The sequence below is a fragment of the Aythya marila genome (assembly GCF_965140915.1).
Source record: "Aythya marila genome assembly, chromosome: 11".
NCBI lineage: Eukaryota > Metazoa > Chordata > Aves > Anseriformes > Anatidae > Aythya > Aythya marila.
This window is the reverse complement of record NC_139052.1, coordinates 4,002,656-4,020,055: the sequence shown is the minus strand read 5'-3', so window position 1 is coordinate 4,020,055 and position 17,400 is coordinate 4,002,656. Positions and strand designations below refer to the sequence as shown.

The 17,400-nt window shown below is 34.7% G+C and overlaps 1 protein-coding gene across 6 annotated transcripts in view; it reads right to left on the bottom strand.

Annotated features, from left to right (window-relative positions):
- Positions 1-1,756: 1,756 nt before the first annotated feature.
- Positions 1,757-17,400, bottom strand: part of CGNL1 (cingulin like 1) — a 57,820-nt gene continuing 42,176 nt past the window's right edge. For 3 of the 6 annotated variants that reach the window (XM_082768846.1, XM_082768845.1, XM_082768843.1), the window contains exons 13-19: positions 16,183-16,344; positions 15,291-15,380; positions 9,464-9,547; positions 7,476-7,600; positions 6,875-6,983; positions 5,831-5,994; positions 1,758-5,225 (exon numbers count right to left, since the gene is read on the bottom strand). In XM_082768846.1, coding sequence (XP_082624972.1) covers positions 5,084-5,225; positions 5,831-5,994; positions 6,875-6,983; positions 7,476-7,600; positions 9,464-9,547; positions 15,291-15,380; positions 16,183-16,344 — 876 coding nt within the window. In that variant the 3' untranslated portion in view covers positions 1,758-5,083. Of the gene's footprint in view, positions 5,226-5,830; positions 6,060-6,786; positions 6,984-7,475; positions 7,601-9,463; positions 9,548-15,290; positions 15,381-16,182; positions 16,345-17,400 lie in introns of those variants that run through there. The other 3 variants (XM_082768844.1, XM_082768848.1, XM_082768847.1) reach the window with 3 other exon arrangements.

Here is a 17,400-nt window from a genome sequence, read left to right as displayed (position 1 = left end):
GTAAAAAAAAAAAAAAATGCTGCTCTGTTTTCAGCACTATCATTCAACTTACCTGTACTTTCTCGAGAATCTTTACTGCAAAGGCATACAGGAAATAGATATTTCCTAATGATATTTCAGTACACTCCCTACAGTCCCTTAATCTTGAAACTTCACAGGGTTTTCCCTGGAAATAAAATCTTATATCCATCCAACTTGTTAGGTATCTGTTGGTTTACGTTGGCTTAAGTGATTTATTTCTAGTACCATTTTTTTTTAAGGGGAGTAAATGGAAGGTCAAAATCCAACGGACCAGAACTGCATCTTGCATTGATCTTTTTCACCATCTATATTTTCTCCTTTACTTCACATTATGCTGTTGTTAGGTTTCATCCTATTCAGACTGCATGCAACTAAATAAAATAACTGCTTGATGCTAGCAAATGTATATATATATATTTTGTATATGTAAATGTATATATATATATATACACATGGGGTTACAAAGCTATATCATTATTCACAAAGCTGCTGAAGAAAGAGAAGTGTAGAGAAAGCATAGAAAAAACTCGTTACCTGTAGTAAGTCCCTTCTCTGCACTTGCCCGTAAGTGTTCCTACTGTTTCCTGTTGGCAACTTGGAGACCTTAAACTTTCATCATCCACCTGTGCTCAGAATTTAACTCATTTTTATTCCTTGCCTGTTTTTCTGCTAATATCATAAAGCTTCAGAATCTGAATAAAACAGCAAATTGTTGTTAGAAGTAGAGAAAAGATTGGATGTTTCCTCTTACACAATGCACGCAGACCCTTGCTGACCTCACATGAAGTTCACTGGTACTAAGCAGTAAAGAGCTGTCACACTTCTGTGGAGGTAGGTGAGCCCAGTTTGCTACTGCCTTTGACCTTGTCTGTTGAAATTTACTCCCTTTCTTCTCCTAAGTGCTTCCTTTCTTACACGTTAAGAGAAAAACATCTACTATTAAAAACCTTCCTGTTAACATTTCTGTATCTTTTTCTCAATAACCCAGTTCTCAGGAATAAGTTTTGAAATAACAAACAAGTTTTCCCCACTATATCACAGTTGGGTCGGTAGGTCAAACATATTACCTAATCAGCCCCTTTTACAAATAAGAACAACTTAAATGTGTAAAACCCCAACAATCTCTACAGAATGTTGCTCTTTCAGCAAAGTCTTTGAATATTCTGCAGTGTTACTTGATAGCTGCAGTTGGTAGAAATGAAGCAGCTGAAATGTGTTGCTTCAGTCGCAGGATCAAAAAAGCTTCAATAAGCTAAAAGCATCAACATTTAATTACTGAAATATGTTGTGTAAAGCAGAAAAGGCCAAAACGCTGCAACTACTGCACTGCGTAGCTCACTCAGCAAAGCATACAGCTGGTCTGTAAAAAATGAGGAATGCACATGGCTTTTAGAGTAGTTTAGAAAATCAGTTGTAAATCAGAACAGATTATTTATCTAGGAAAAAAGGAAGTTGAAAAGAATGAGTATAAATCAGAAGAATAAGGCAGATTAATCAACAAGTTATAGTCTCATCACCGGGAGATTGTACAGGACAGACGACTGCCTGATAATTGAACCACCAAAAGCAACTAATAATGTTGAATTATGAAAGGATTTGTACAGTATAGGGTTTTCCTTAAATCAGGTGAGACGCAGGAAAGCAGGTACAGAGGACAGCATGAGGAAGAAGACTTTTTCCTTTTTCTTTTTCCATACAAGAAAAAGAGACAATCTCAAAAAAACCTTAATTCTTTAATGAAAAGAGATGACTTCCAAATTCAAAGGCACTAAAAATCCATTACACATGAAGAATACCCTTGATTTCATTACTTGGATAGCAAGTAAAAAGTTTGTGGAGGGCAGAATAATTTTGTTTGCTTCTTTGGTTTTGCATTTACATATTTTGCATTGTATATCAATTGCCACTGAAAGGTCTTGGAGCAGTTGTTAAATTCTAGTGACTTAAAACAAAAAAAAACACTCCTGTAGAAGTCAACTATTCTCCAAACTACAAAAGTAGAGCCTCATGCTTTTCTAGGCCTACCATAGTCCAACATCCAGAATTCACGCAGGCAGAATAGAACTTTAATGGGAGGAAATATTTTTATAGGAGGTTTCTCTCTCACCACATACTAGTAGTCATAATCTCAGTGGGATATGAAAGGCCATTAATTCCACAGAGGACACAATGTGCAATGCTCATCACAGATTACTTACACTTGAAAGAGAAGTATTCACTGTATCAGGCATCAAGTTAGGTTCACATCAAAAATGATCAGGCTTAGGTCTGTTCGTTATAAGATACTATGGTATTGTCGAAGATTATTACAGCTAATAATTCAAGTAATTATTTTGTAATACACCAAAAGCTCTGATGTTGTACAGTGTTCTAGGAACTGTTTCAAATCCATGGTTCTTCACATATTCTCCTATTTCCAGCTTTTATGGTTCAAGAGCCTTGATGATTTTGATCAAAATCTGCCATGAGATGAACTGAATAAAACACACTTCCTTGAACTATAACTAATACTTTTTGTAGCAATCAAGATCAAGACCCTGTCCTGACCATAGCTACAATGTTTATCATGCACAAAATGCAGGTCAGTGAATGGATGATGGTAGTTGCATTTTGGTAACAAATGATCTGACAAGTTAAAAAAAGGCACTTCAAATACAGAGGTGACAAAGCATAACTTCCAGAACAGAATACAGTAGGATTGTCTGACCTCCTTGGAAAGACTCTTTAAATAAACCAGCCCAAATTACCAATGGGATCCACTTCAGAGAGCATCATGTATTGAAACAGAACAAGAGATTTTTTTTTTTTTTTTTGTGAATGAGTTGAAATGCCCTTTCCAATGTTTTAAAATTTTCTTTGATTTTAGGCATATCATTAGAGGAAGTGCCATTTCCAAGTCTAAAGGAAAAAGCAAAGGACAGTTCTTTTGATGATGACATAGCAGGGAGTGGCAAGGTGTAACAGGCAGGATCTCTCCTGAAGCCCTTTCAAGAGCATTAGTGTTTCTCAGATAATTATATTCTTGTTCTATTTTAAACTTACACATCTTCCATATGAAATTCAGTTGTCATATTGAGCTAAATGTACCATACAAAGAACAGCGGCAGCTGTCTTACTCTTTATTTGAAGTGAATTTTTCTTTTACAGTTTAGTGTAACTGGAGGTAGCTGCAATATTATGTGATTTTCTCCCAGTGGTTTGAAATAATAGTTATCTATGAACATTAGGACAGAGTACCAGAACAGAACTGAAAATTGGAATCACTTGATTAAAGTTAAGTCTACACAAACATGTTAATGAAACATAAAATAAATCACAGCAGGTTATACAATGATTGTCAATACAGTATAGTGCAGATCTTTCTGGAAGAAGAGCTGTTTTGACCTTGCCAAAATATTAAAGCTGATACTGCAGCAAAATTACACGACCATAACTACTCAGTTCCTGTTAGTTCCCATATATCTCAATCCATCAAAATCAATTTGAAGGGAATTATATGGCAACAGAGTCTGTAATCTGCTGTGTATGAATATATTTCTGATCTGCCAGGCAGGAGTTTCATTTCACATAATCATATGAAAATGGATGCTCCATTGTCAGAACTTTTGCCTTAAGCAAGGTTATCCGCCTTACTTTCAGAGCTGTTAAATTTGTCTTCTTCAGTAGATACTGCTGTGGGAGTAATGGAAGCTCCCAGGAACTCCAGGTTAAATATTTTTACAGTTACAATAACTAATAGTGGGCACATTCACTGAAAAAGTGTTCAGTTATATGTAACTGGGGACCAATACTAATAACAAGAGGGAACATAGCTATGGTTTATTAATAAAATAACATCGCAGTGCCTTTCCTTAAAATTATATTTTGCAAAGGAGCAAAAATGATGTAAGATAAACAACAAAAATATTTTTAGCAATAAAATGGAAAGCGCTTTTAAAATTAAATCTGCGATGCTTTTTTTTTTTTTTTAATTTCCCACAGTTTGTTCAACAGATGGATCATCCAAAATGCAGATATTTCTATAAATTGAAATACTAATATGTATCTGCATACATGGCCATACATTGCAATACGTTACAAATAGATGCTCAAGAACAGGTTAGAAAGAAAAATCAGATTACATACTTTTGTTTCCTGGATGCAATTTCTTGTAGGACTCCTCAGAGACTTTAAGATTAGCCTGTCCTCGTGCCCTCAAATGAGCAGGCATACAGTCCTGTGCGCCCCTTGCAGCATGGAGTCCATTTCAGGAAATGAAAAATGCCAAGTAGTAACTGACTTCATTCTCATCCCTCCCTCATATGGACAGAAAGCTTCCCAGACAGCTTACAAGAAAGTAGTAGGCAAGCCTCACTTGTCATGCACATGTGATGGCCCCTTTAAAGTCAACAGGCAGAATTAGCACTTGATCTTAACACATACACAATAAAACTTGCACTGTTTTTAAAATTAGAATGTACTTCCTGGCTCAGGAACAGTGAATCTGCTCTGTAATGCACAAAAATATATTCTTTTTCTTTTTGTTTTGTTAAAACCCAAATATAATATTCAGTATACATTTAGATATTTTACATATGAAACTGATTTATATAATTTTTGAAGCTTTACAAAGTAGTACTAAAGTAGTCAATAAAAAGATCAGATTTAAAATATTTACATTCTATACATCATTCCTTTGTACTTACAATTACTAAACAATTGTCCGTGGCTTCTTTAATTTTAGGGGAAAATATTTTAATAACTACAAGCTAATTTTAAATTACTTTCAAATGGCTCTTTACTTAAACCAAATTTTAGCAAAATCACATTTCCAATGTGAAACATTATCCCCGTGTTTTCAGTAGTAGTTATATATAACCAAGTTTTATAGCTGTTTTATAATGCAATCCTGTTTTCTATAATAAACAGAGGATATCTAAATAAGAAAATGGCACAGTACGAATGGAAACATTAAATTCGCAGGTCTTACATCCCTTTATGGCATTTGGCTTCTAGAATATTCAGTTTCTTGATAATTTAGGTTATTCTTCCACCAGTTTCAAGGAATCATAGATTCAATAGTTTAGTTTATTGTGTCATCATCTTTTGAAAAGTTATTTCCTGAAGGCACTTCACAGAGACTATCGCCATCCGTGCTGAACTCATCATCATCGTCATCATCATCAAAATCAGTCAGCATTTTACTTGGTGACTTCTTTCGTCTACTGAAACAAAAATACACACACTTGTGCTATTAAACTGCACATCTGTATGCAGAACACTTTTGCAAAGCACATAACATTGACAGGTAGTGTTTGCTTTTTTTAAAGGATGTCAGAGACTTGTGCTCTTATAAAGGCAGTTTAACATAGACCATGTCTTACATAAAAAAGAAACATGCAAGAGAATGAAGATCAGTCAATCATATTTTCAAGCAAGTCTAACTAAACTCACAGCTAGGGGAAACTGTACGCTTTGCACATGGCAGTGTTAAGTGATGCCCGAAGAAAACTAAACACAGGATAGCTGTTCCTCCCAAACATCAGCAGGAAATTTTTGTCACTACAAATGACAGGAGTGCAAAGTCCTACTACTTTTTTCTACTTTTTATCCCATGCCTCAGTGACTATACAGCAGACAGACCCTGAAAGGAACTGGAGAAAGTCTGTAGGATAAGGAAACATGGAAGAGTTTCACAGCTCTGCCTCAAACTCTGTCTGCTTGTAACAAACTTGAGGTCTGTTACAGGAAGCCTCCTGCTCGGAGACTAACGGAGCAAGAGATCAAGTAGCAAGTAACACAAATTGTACTGTCTGCCAAATCATCCTACCTTAGTTCCTTCTTTGCAGCATTAAGTTGTCCTTGCAATTGTTCATTTACGTCTAGTTGCTCTTCCAGTTCTCTCTGAAGTTTCTTTTTAGCACTTTCCAGTCTGTCTATTTCTTCTTCAGCTTCTTCAACTTGACGTTTCATTGCTTTCAAACGCAAACTCAACTGAAATATTTACATGTCAGCTGATTAGAGGACTATTTTAATAAAGAATTTTATTCTTCCAGCATCTATGAGAGGGAGAATAAAGACACAACTTTGCCAGTGTAATGACACTGCAATAATATGCTTCAGAAATATTCAAAAGCCAACATTAAACTGAGAAAAGTTTTGATGGGATAGTTTTTGTTTGTTTGTTTGTTTTAAGAAAAAATAACAAGCAAATATTGCTGTGATAGAGTAAAACAGCAAGATGGCCAAGCAACTTTACCAGACAAATACTATAAAGAAATATATAATTTTAAGCCCAGAGAATTTTACAAGATTGTTCCCACAACAGATGTCTGCTTTTTGAAACACACTGTTCATTCTCTAGGCATGATATTTACTACTTGACTCAAATACTGAAACAAAATATGTTTTAAGCAATGAATCAACAAAGACCACAGAAATGGCACAACACTTTGTTATGAGAATATCTCTATATACGTAATACTTAGAGACTGTATGTAATAATAAACAGCTTCTTTCTTTAAACAAAATTTTATGGTCACAATATAGAATTTATAAATATAAATAAACAATATCATATAATATTTATATTGCATCCTATCACATACAGAAATTAAGCTATTGGCTTAATTTCTTAAAGCAATTACAGTATTGCTTCTGTAAGTGCTTCATTTTCATAATTTTAGAAATTAGTAACTTAGTACTAGGCAAAAGAACATGATGACAATGGAAACTGCATATCTCATTAATGGGAACTTCATAAAGAACAGAATAATCAGTATCTACCTATATTCTTCTGCAATATCTTGTACATACGATGATTTATGCAAATATCTGATATTATTCCTAGTAGCATATTAGTCTTTCCCTCTACCTGGTCCTTTTGGTCAGTCAATGAGAGATGTTCATCATCTACTTGCAACATTAACTCCTTCACTTTTCTCTCAAGTCTGCGGTTATTCAGTTGGAAATTAGCCCTATCCCTGGAAAAACAAACAGCGGACAACCTTGTAAGAAAAGAAGCTGAAATACTTCTAATCCTGCCAAGATAACTTCTTAGCAATATTATAAGAGTTAAATAAACACTCATGACCATTGTTTTGATTTACTGATGCCTTGCAATATTTAGATAAAGAATATATTCCTCCAAGATTAAACAATTAAGTGAATGTGACAACTGAAATGTTCAACTATAGTTAGTATTTCTAAGTTTGTTACTGATATCAGACATTGATACAATAATGAGGTATGTAAAAACATTATCAGTGTGCACAGTTTTAAATTTAATGCAATTTCTAGTCTGTTTTTTTTTTTTTTTTTTCCAAAAAGAAAACCTGCAACACTTACATGAAACAGTAACCACTTTGTTGTTTGTGAAAAAAAGTCAAATTAGTTGTATTAGATATAATATTAGCAAGAGGCCATATTAGCATACACAAACATACATGTTTTAATCTTAACAGAACTAGCTTTACCTCTCTTCATTTTCAAGACGTTCTTCTAGCTCTGTGATCCTTGCTTCCATTTGAGCAACAAGTCCCTCTTTACTGGATCGGTAAGAACCTTCCAGGTGAAGGATTCGGCTCTTTAAGTCCTTGTTCTATGATTGGAACATATATGATTACTACATACTTTTCATATTAAGAAATACCACCTTAACACAAAACAAATTGCTTCAGAAAAACAAAGTGAGTAGAAATTTTTTGATTTAGTAAATACAGAAGGAGAGCCAAGGAGATTTTACTGGAGGTCTAGGTAGCGAAGAGTCAACACATCCTCTATTTTATTGTTTTATTTAAAAGAGCTTAGTGCCAAGCTGGAGACAAAATGTTAGGCTTAAAGGGCCCCTTGAACTTCAGATGGTTCTAACCCCCTTCCACTTGCATTGTTCATACGCTAATATTTTTCAAATAGTTTTAGACCCGTCTTATTTTCCAAGCTTAATTCTTTTTTCAGATCTTGTATTCCACACCTATTGTATGGATAAAACACATAGACAAATAAATTATTTATATCCAATAGCACTTTACTGTATCAAATCTGCTCCTGTGTTGTTGTTGCTTTCCTTTCGATCCAATGTCTCTCCCTACTAGCAAAGTAGTTTAAAATATATATATAATCTTTGAAAGGTGCAGGATTCATAAAAGCAGATTTTTTGCTCAGATTTGCACTTTAAATCTTTACAAGGCATGGGGGACCTAGCCCTGTTTTCAACGAGGATTTTATAAAGTCTCAAGGAAAAAGGAATAGGTACATGAAGACCAGAAAATAAAACTTTTTTTTTTTTTTTTTTTTAAATATACAAACTTCAAACTATGATCTCAAATCTCAAACACTAAAAAGCTATAATAGAAAAGTCACAGATAAAAATAGAAATGTGCATGGGACATACCAGTAGGTGGCATTCTTTCTTCTCAATTAATTAAAATAGGATTTACTTCACAGAATTTAAGCCACCAAGTTAGGAATTTGGTATAAACATGTTCTGTTTGGTATAAACATATTCCCATTACAATCTGTTTTCTGTTCTTGAGACTGTCAAGTAAAACTATCACTTGCTAAGATACCCTTCCTCTCTATCTCTGCTGTGGGCTGTGATAGTCTTGCTTTCAAAGACCACTGAGCTGCAGAATAGACATATTGCAAAAAGCTAAGTACACTTTCCATCACAGATATTGAAACATATGAATTCTGTTCCTTCCTAGACAAGGAATAGCAGTTCTCTATCAAATCTGTATCTTTTCTTTAAAAGGCATACCATTTTTTCACTTGTTTGCTCTTAAGGAAAAAAAAAAAAAAAAGTGTTCAGCCAAAAGTTTGCTTGAAATTACAATCTACCTTCAACAGTGTTTCTGAAGTACTGTTAAGAGGTTGAAGGACAGCTCCTCCAAAAGCAGTCAAAGAGTTGATAGTTAAATTGGATAAGTGTATTTCACTTTCTACAGTCTTTTCTGCACATGTTCTTTTTTAAAGTTTCTGTGTTGATAACACATTTTTAATTTTACAAAAAAGTACACCAGACAACTGCCACATTTCCAATTTTTAATTTCTTTGACCCTCAAATTTATAGACAGAATTTGTGCAGTAGAAAGATGCCTGTACTTACTGCAATACAAAGGTCTATTAGATTGCATAAATAGATGAATGTATAGTACGAGTCTTTAGTATATAAAATATATAAGCTGGGACAAACCTCAAACCAAAAAGGGGGTGTACAGAAAGAAGAAAGCATACTAAGGACAAAATTAATTTAGGATTATAATATTTTCTTTTGAGCATCACTGCTAAGGTACTCGTAGCTTTTAATCTATGCTTACTAACGCACACTTCCAGCAGTGCACTCTGGTGGGATAGTGCCAGCTACTGCATACTGCATTCTTTAAACACTTAGTTGAATTTCCTAATGAAGACAGCCATCTGGTTTGTTATCTTGTTAATATGATGGTATGGCAGCCATAATTACCTGTCTTTCCAATGAAATTTTGTCGCACTCCAAGTCTTGCTTTGTAGCTCTTTCCTGAAGTAGCTCTGTCCTCATTTGTTCAATCTATTGCAGAAAGAAAAGATGGAAATTTTAATAAAAGATTTAATTTATATATTTCTATACAATAATGTGTATATATGCGTGTATGTATATACTTATACATATGTAAGTGTGTATATAAACCACATATACCTACACAAAGAGAAAAATGTTGCTCTTTCTTAGAAATCAAGACATATAATGATTTCAAATGAAGTTTACATTTACTATCTTAGACAAAATTTTTCCCCTTGGAGAAGCCTGTGTTATTCTTAGTTGTTTTTCTAGGCATCTTCCAGACATATGGGTTACTGCTGCTGATATACATGTACATGTACATCATATATATGTATTATATACATACTTACATATATTCTGTAGCAGGGAACTCTAAAATATCACAGAGACAAGTCATGTGGCAGGGTGCTAAATTCCAGACTGTCACATCAGTGTTCAAACACCTTCTACAGTTGTTTTCCTCATACTTAAGTCTAAAGCACTGATTAGCATCTTACATTTAATCTGTTGACAAGTCTACTTTAAAGTTTGACCTTACTAAGCACATAAACTGGTATCTGCAGAAAAACTCTACAATTAGTTTTCTATGCCTGTGTAAATGAATAAATTAAAAAAGCTTTTTCAATAGGCTCTGATGCACACTGGATATTAACATCTTTCCCCCCATTTAAATGTTCAGTTGTATGTCTTGCATATAACAGGAAAGCACTGATTTCTGGATCTGGTGGGTGAAGTGTTGCTTGCTTATTTGTTTTAAAACAAACACCTTTTGCTACAGTTTTTGTAAATATTTCAGTTGCATATTCAATAACCAAAAGGAAAATATATTCTCCCCATGTAAGATGATTAAAAAAACCTACCTGTTCCATACAGAACCAACATACAAATACAGAATTTGTTTGCTATATCTCACTTTTGACTTGACTGAAAAAAAATAATCTGAAGATCAGAGAGAAACTCTAAACTGCCTGACACCTGTTATTGAAACTTCTGGAGTAACGGAAAAAGTCTGCAATGCTGAAATACTTTTTCTTCCCTCTCATTTCTGCTGAGATTGCCTTCAAGTCTTCACAAATGCCTTTGCAGGCACAGCTAATGTTACCAAAGCATTCGTGCTGTTCCCTGCACAATGTTTACTACAGTACGTATCACCTGGGGAACTCAGTGAATGTCTGTGTCAGCTACAGTAACAAAAAAATTAGCCAAGATTTCAGTGGCCACAGCATTCTACTCTAATTTACAACAGTTATGTAGGAACTTGCATAAACACATCACCAGTTAGATAGCTCTAAATTACGCATTTATTCCACTAAGCAAAAAAAAATAATAAAAAAATAATAAAAAAAGCAATGCTGAAAATATGAAGGTTAAATAAACAGAGCACACGAAATATTACCCTAGGCTACTTTTTAAAAAAAAAAAAAAAAAAAAAAAAAACCACTGTAGTATTAAAAGGCATATTAACAGTTAACAACATGTTTAAAAGAAGTAATTTACATTGCTTCTATAGCTTTGAAACCAATATACGAATACAAATAGTGGTGGTAATGCATGCAGTTGCATATGTTATGTCAGCATATTTTCAGAGCAGCAGAAGGCATTCCTGAAAACTAAGGTCATACCAGATACTGGGCTACAAATGTTAGCACATGGCTGTGCTCTGGCAACAGCTGGTTAATTTCCTAAAAGCTTTCATTGTTGCTCAGAAGCTGAGAGACACTGACTTCTCGTTTTCTTTAAATACACTAATTAAATATCAGCAAAGTTATTTGATGACAGAACACTTAAATCTTTACTCTCCTATGCTCTATGAAAATATCTTTAAAGGGGCAATTACTGGATCAAGTAACTTACAGATAACATAAACCCATCTAGTTTAAACAAGGATTTCAAAAAGAGCCTTAGTCAATCTGCAAGAGCTGTGGTGATACGATCCAGCATTTCACTTATGGGAGAGAATGAGCACCAACACATTCTGAAAGACTATTTCATGAATAAATGTAGCTCTTATACATTACTTATTCTATTTTGTATGTGTGTGTTTATTATATATTCATGTAGATAGATTAGATTACATTTGTAGGTAAACTCTCACATAAGAGCTTATTTCCAAATACATATATTACATTTTTCCATGTATATGTTGATGTAGACACATATACAGAAAAAAAAAAGTAAGGGATTTTATAGACATTTATTCTACTGAAACTGCTTTAGCCAATGAAGACAGACACAGAAAAAGTAAAGCAAAATTTGCAGTAAAGTGAATGAATAATTAAAAACTGAAGAAAGGGTTTTTGTTATACTTAGGAACTCATTTAATGGACCACTCTGAAGTTCTATTGCGCTCTTACTGTGCTCGAAAGCTGTGACAAATTTGTGCAACCTTCCCCAGACCTCAAATTAAGGAATTATTTAGAGGACAATTATAATTCCAAGAAGATTGCTGCTGTTGTTGGACACATTATTTTAAAAGAAATTTCATTAAAAAAAAAAGGGGTAGAGTGCAAAAGCACTGTATCTGATTAGGATCACAAAGCTAGGTGGAAAAATATAAAAGAGCTTGTTAAAAGAGAAGAGGAGCAGGACAGTTTTTGCTGGAGGAGATGGAAACTGTTTTCAGTTATCTCCTTGTACTTTTCTTTAGTAAACACATTATTAACAAGCACCAAGGAAAAATAGTTGTCTGCTACAATGAGCTCAAACATTTCACTTATTTCACAGCAGTTAAGACAGGCTCTAGTTATGCACCATGCAGAGCTTTGTGCTTCACGTTCTACCTTCAATATATTCTAATTATGTTAAAAGAATAAACTAGCTCTGTAGCTTAAGGCAACAGTTACCACAGCTGGATTTGAAGAATGCTAGCAACAAAGAATTGAGAGAAGCATCAGATTCTACAAAGTTTTATTGAGACATAACAGCATTTTGTGCCAACTTTAGGATTAGAAGCAGCTGTTAATTTCATTAACATAATTTGATTTTTAATATTTTAGATTTTATTACCATCTCACACTTGGTTCACAGCCTATGTTTCTTGTTAGTAGGAAAAAATAAAATATGCATATATATGTATGAATATATATGTGTATATATATATTAATCTAGTGTGTAAGCTCAGTTTGCAAGTATATAAAAAGTATTTAACAAGAGGCTAAAGGCAAACAAAACCTTTTGATCCTTCGTAATTGAAAAGCAACCTTCATTTCCCCTTTTTCATTTGTTTGCCTCCCACACCTGGTGCCAGCTAAGGAGCAGGTGTACAGCAAGCCATCCATGGGGAATGCTTTACTAAAAGAAAGTGGATGATCCAAGTCAATGCAACTTTATCTTCCTGAATTTGTTCTAAAATTGCCATGGAAACTAAGTAGCCCATATTTCACACTTCCAGGAAACAACTCTGAAGTTGATAGATTCATGTTTGCATTTCCACAAAATACATTCATTGATGAGGCTATCTTTAGTGTTTTTCAATTCTGTTTGCAAAAACAAAACGGTATTTCATTTCACTTGTTTGTGGACAAAAACATCAGGTATTAAGATACGTTCTGTTTCTGCTGCTTTCAGACTCTAGCTTTCTATGCATGTTTGTTAATGCTGCTCTTTCCAGACCTGCTAATAACTTATGTAAAAACCAATAGGATATGATCCACCTTTCTTGAAAAATCTCTTATGTTAAAGACTTCCTCCCAACAACAGAAAGGATCTAATGCTTTCTTCAGTAATGAGAAGGGTCCAAGAATAAGTTAGGACCAACTTCTACAAAGCTGAAGAAGATGCAACAGGGGATCAAGATCATGTTTCTGCAGTTACGATTTTTTTCAAAACGTAATAGCTACAAGATATTAAAGGTAAGATAAAGTTTTGCAATAAAAAGGATACTGAAGTATTGAAGACACGGATTAGAATTTTTATTTTCTTGGCATATTTCTTTTTAATATATTAGAGACTCACAGTGTTACTGTAAAGGACTAAAAGTTACTGAAAATCTCACCTTTAAGCTAAATCAATGCAGAAGTGAGCAAAGTTAGTGGCACTCACTCCAGAGAATTTTTAGTATGAGTATTTATTCACAGAGGTAGATGGAGACCATTTCTTTTCCACAAGCACTTTCCTATCTTATATAAACAAATTACAGCTGAAGAACAGGATTCCTTGTCTATCAGCAATGTCATAAGAAAAGCAGAAAGATGGAATGATGAATCCAGATCAGATGAATTTTCAGTGAAGCTCATGGATTTTTTTAAAGTAAGAAACCAGTAAAAATTGAAGTTTCCACAACACTGTGGTACTTCTTGAGAACGAGGTAGGGTAGATGAGAACACCTCATGCAGCCATTCCCAGATTCAAAAAGGTATTTAAATTAAGAAAGGGAATAACATTTCACAGTAAATGAAATGTGAACCATTAGCCTTGGCAGTGTTTATTCAAATGTTTAGCTTTATGTAAAATATAAGTAGTCATTTCAATTTGTTTTTAGTAGAAATTTGAGTATTATACTTCATTATCAGTATATTAAAAATATATTTAAAATTGAAAAAAAGTTACAGAAACACAGTTATTACCAAAACAAATCCATTATCATTTCTCATGTCATTATAAATGCTTAGCAGACCCTGAAATACTCTTTAGTAATTTGACTACTTAGTCATTCTGGCATTAAATCAAAACAAAGCAACCTTTGTAACTCATGCATGAAATGAGAAACTCCAGACCTCAAAATAAACATTTATTTTACTCATTATGTAACGCGTTTGTCACCCATCTGTATTTTAGGTTTCTATTTAGCTAGCAAATTAAGCTACTATGGTACTCACTAGTGCAGCTATCAGTAAGGTTCTTTTATCCCAGGCTTACAACACAGGCAAAAACTCTACCATAAAAGACTTCCCAATTTAACAATAGCATGACCCGAGATGATTATGCGTCCTTCACATTCTATTTCACCCACTAACTGAGTCTGTACAATACCAGTGAAATAATATCAAAAAAATAATATCTACTGCAGTCAAACAGAATCTCAGTAACCTGAGTACCAACAGAGCAGTATGGGTGCCTCAGTGTTTCAAGGACGCATGAAAGGAACTATAACTAACTTTAAAACTCTGTCTCAGTGGAAGAAACAATTCAATTTAAAAGACTGAAACTAAGATGTTATTTTCTATTCTCCCTCTGAAACTGAAGCTATTCTGTAGAATTTCAGCAATTATTTTTTCTACAGAAAGAAAGAAAAATGAAAACAGAATAAGACAATCATGGGTTGTACCTCAGTGCATATCGTCTCCCAGACTTCTAGGAAATCACTAATGAGATACGATACTTAATACAAAGCTACAGTAACAGACATGCTGTAATGAGTTATACATGTTTCATATCTTTTAGAATTACACTAAGCCACACTACATTTACTAGGCCCTCATATATAGGCCTAGTACAGGCTCAGATTAAGTTTATCTTCTACTTTACAGTGCTCTAACAGATTGAGCTAGCTCTATTTCAAAAATTGTGTGGGTAAAACACTACATACTTTTCAAAGAATGTACAGAATATGAATGTTTACAAGAATAAAAATAAGTCAGGGTTCTCTTTATGATATGAAATTACTTTTGTGGATGAATCCTGGGCAATTAATAACTCATGTGTTCCTTTTTTCCAGTTAAGAAAATAGGAAAAAATGTTCTGTGATGATATAGAGGAGTATATTTAATAGTGTTTATGAATCTTGAACAACGTAAACTCATTTGAGTACCTGTTCTCTGCATCTACTGATCCTCTCAGACAACAAATCCGAATTATTCTTTTCTTCATCAAGCTCAAGTTCCAGGTGAGATAATTTGTCCTAAATGGAACAAAGAAAAGTAATTTCAACATGCTATTCTCCCATCCTCTTTGGATGGCTACCAGGCCATTCTTCCTTAAACTTTAAGGACTCAAAACTGTTTGAAAGAATAGACTTGAAAAGGAAAATGTCTCTGAAGAAAAGTACTGAATCTAGGAAAAAAAAAAAGACGGTAGTAGATAAGACTTTAAAAGAAAATTGTTTCTCTGACAGAAGCAATAATATATATATAATTTTCTTAATCACTCCAAACAATTTCAAGAAAGTAAAAGCTTGTAATTAAAGACATGTTTCTAGTGACTGTTTTTAGACTTTTTAAGTTTTATCACACATTTGGAAGACAAATTTATTTCCATTAATCACAATGAGTAAAATGTATAAAAGCATTTGTTTATGAAAGTTAAACGACAGTTTAATTAACCTGAACAATTATGAACCTAACCCATAACAACACAATTAGAATAGCTATGTTATTTAGGCTCATTAAATGAATCAGTATTAAATGCTAAATAGAACTTACACTTCTAAAAACTTTTGAAGTTCTGAGGGGCCTATGAATGAAAATTTTAGAACTTTGCCTGATTAATGAAAATTAGTTTAAAAGCAATTTAAAGTAATGAAAGAACAAGTGCAATTTAGAACACACTATACTATGATGAATTTGCTAACAGATCTCCTTCAGAATATACCAAAAAAATCCTGCATTACTACTTCATGAATTTTCCACAATGTTATTTTGTTCCTTCTGACAGGATTCATATGAAATAACATTATTTTAATCAACTTTAATATGGTCTTTTACCTCCATTAATTTGATCTGTCTTGCCCGATCGTCTTTTAAGTGGTTTTTGACCTCCAGTTCATATTCCAAGCCTTTCACAGTCTGTTCCAGCAGCTGAGTTTTTGTTATTGCTTCATCTTGAGCTCTCTGGTGGTCTCTCAAGTTTTCTTCCATGAGACGCATCTGAAACAAAAAGATATCACGGTAACCCGCTACGTACTACATTTTCAATAAACAAGCATTGTCAGTAAAGGGGACTGACTACAATCACAACAGATCCAAAAGTGTAATTGGAATTGCAACAAATGACATTTGGACTTTCTGTATTGGACTTTCGGAGGGCTGACTTTGAGCTGCTCAGGACACTGGTTGGTGGAGTCCCTTGGGAGGCGGTTCTGAAGGGCAGAGGGGTCCAGGAAGGCTGGGCGCTCTTCAAGAGGGAAGTCTTAATGGCGCAGGAACGGTCTGTTCCCACGTGCCCAAAGACGAGCTGGCGGGGAAGAAGACCGGCCTGGCTCAACAGAGAATTGTGGCTTGATCTTAGGAGGAAAAAGAGGGTTTATAAGCTTTGGAAAAGTGGGCAGGCCACTAAGGAGGACTTTAAAGAAGTAGCGAGGCTGTGCAGGGACAAAATTAGGAAGGCCAAAGCTCATCTGGAGCTCAATCTGGCTACTGCCGTTAAAGATAACAAAAAACGTTTCTATAAATACATCAACACAAAAAGGAGGACTAAGGAGAATCTCCATCCTTTACTGGATGCGGGGGGAAACTTAGTTACAAGAGATGAGGAAAAGGCGGAGGTGCTCAATGCCTTCTTTGCCTCAGTCTTTAGCGGCAATACCGGATGTTCTCTGGATACCCAGTACCCTGAGCTGGTGGAAGGGGATGGGGAGCAGGATGTGGCCCTCATTATCCATGAAGAACTGGTTGGTGACCTGCTACGGCACTTAGATGTGCACAAGTCGATGGGGCCAGATGGGATCCACCCAAGGGTACTGAGGGAACTGGCAGAGGAGCTGGCCAAGCCACTGTCCATCATTTATCAACAGTCCTGGCTATCGGGGGAGGTCCCAATCGACTGGCGGCTAGCAAACGTGACGCCCATCTACAAGAAGGGCCGGAGGGCTGACCCAGGAAACTACAGGCCTGTCAGTTTGACCTCAGTGCCAGGAAAGCTCATGGAGCAGATCCTCCTGAGAGTCATCATGCAGCACTTGAAGGGGAAGCAGGCGATCAGGC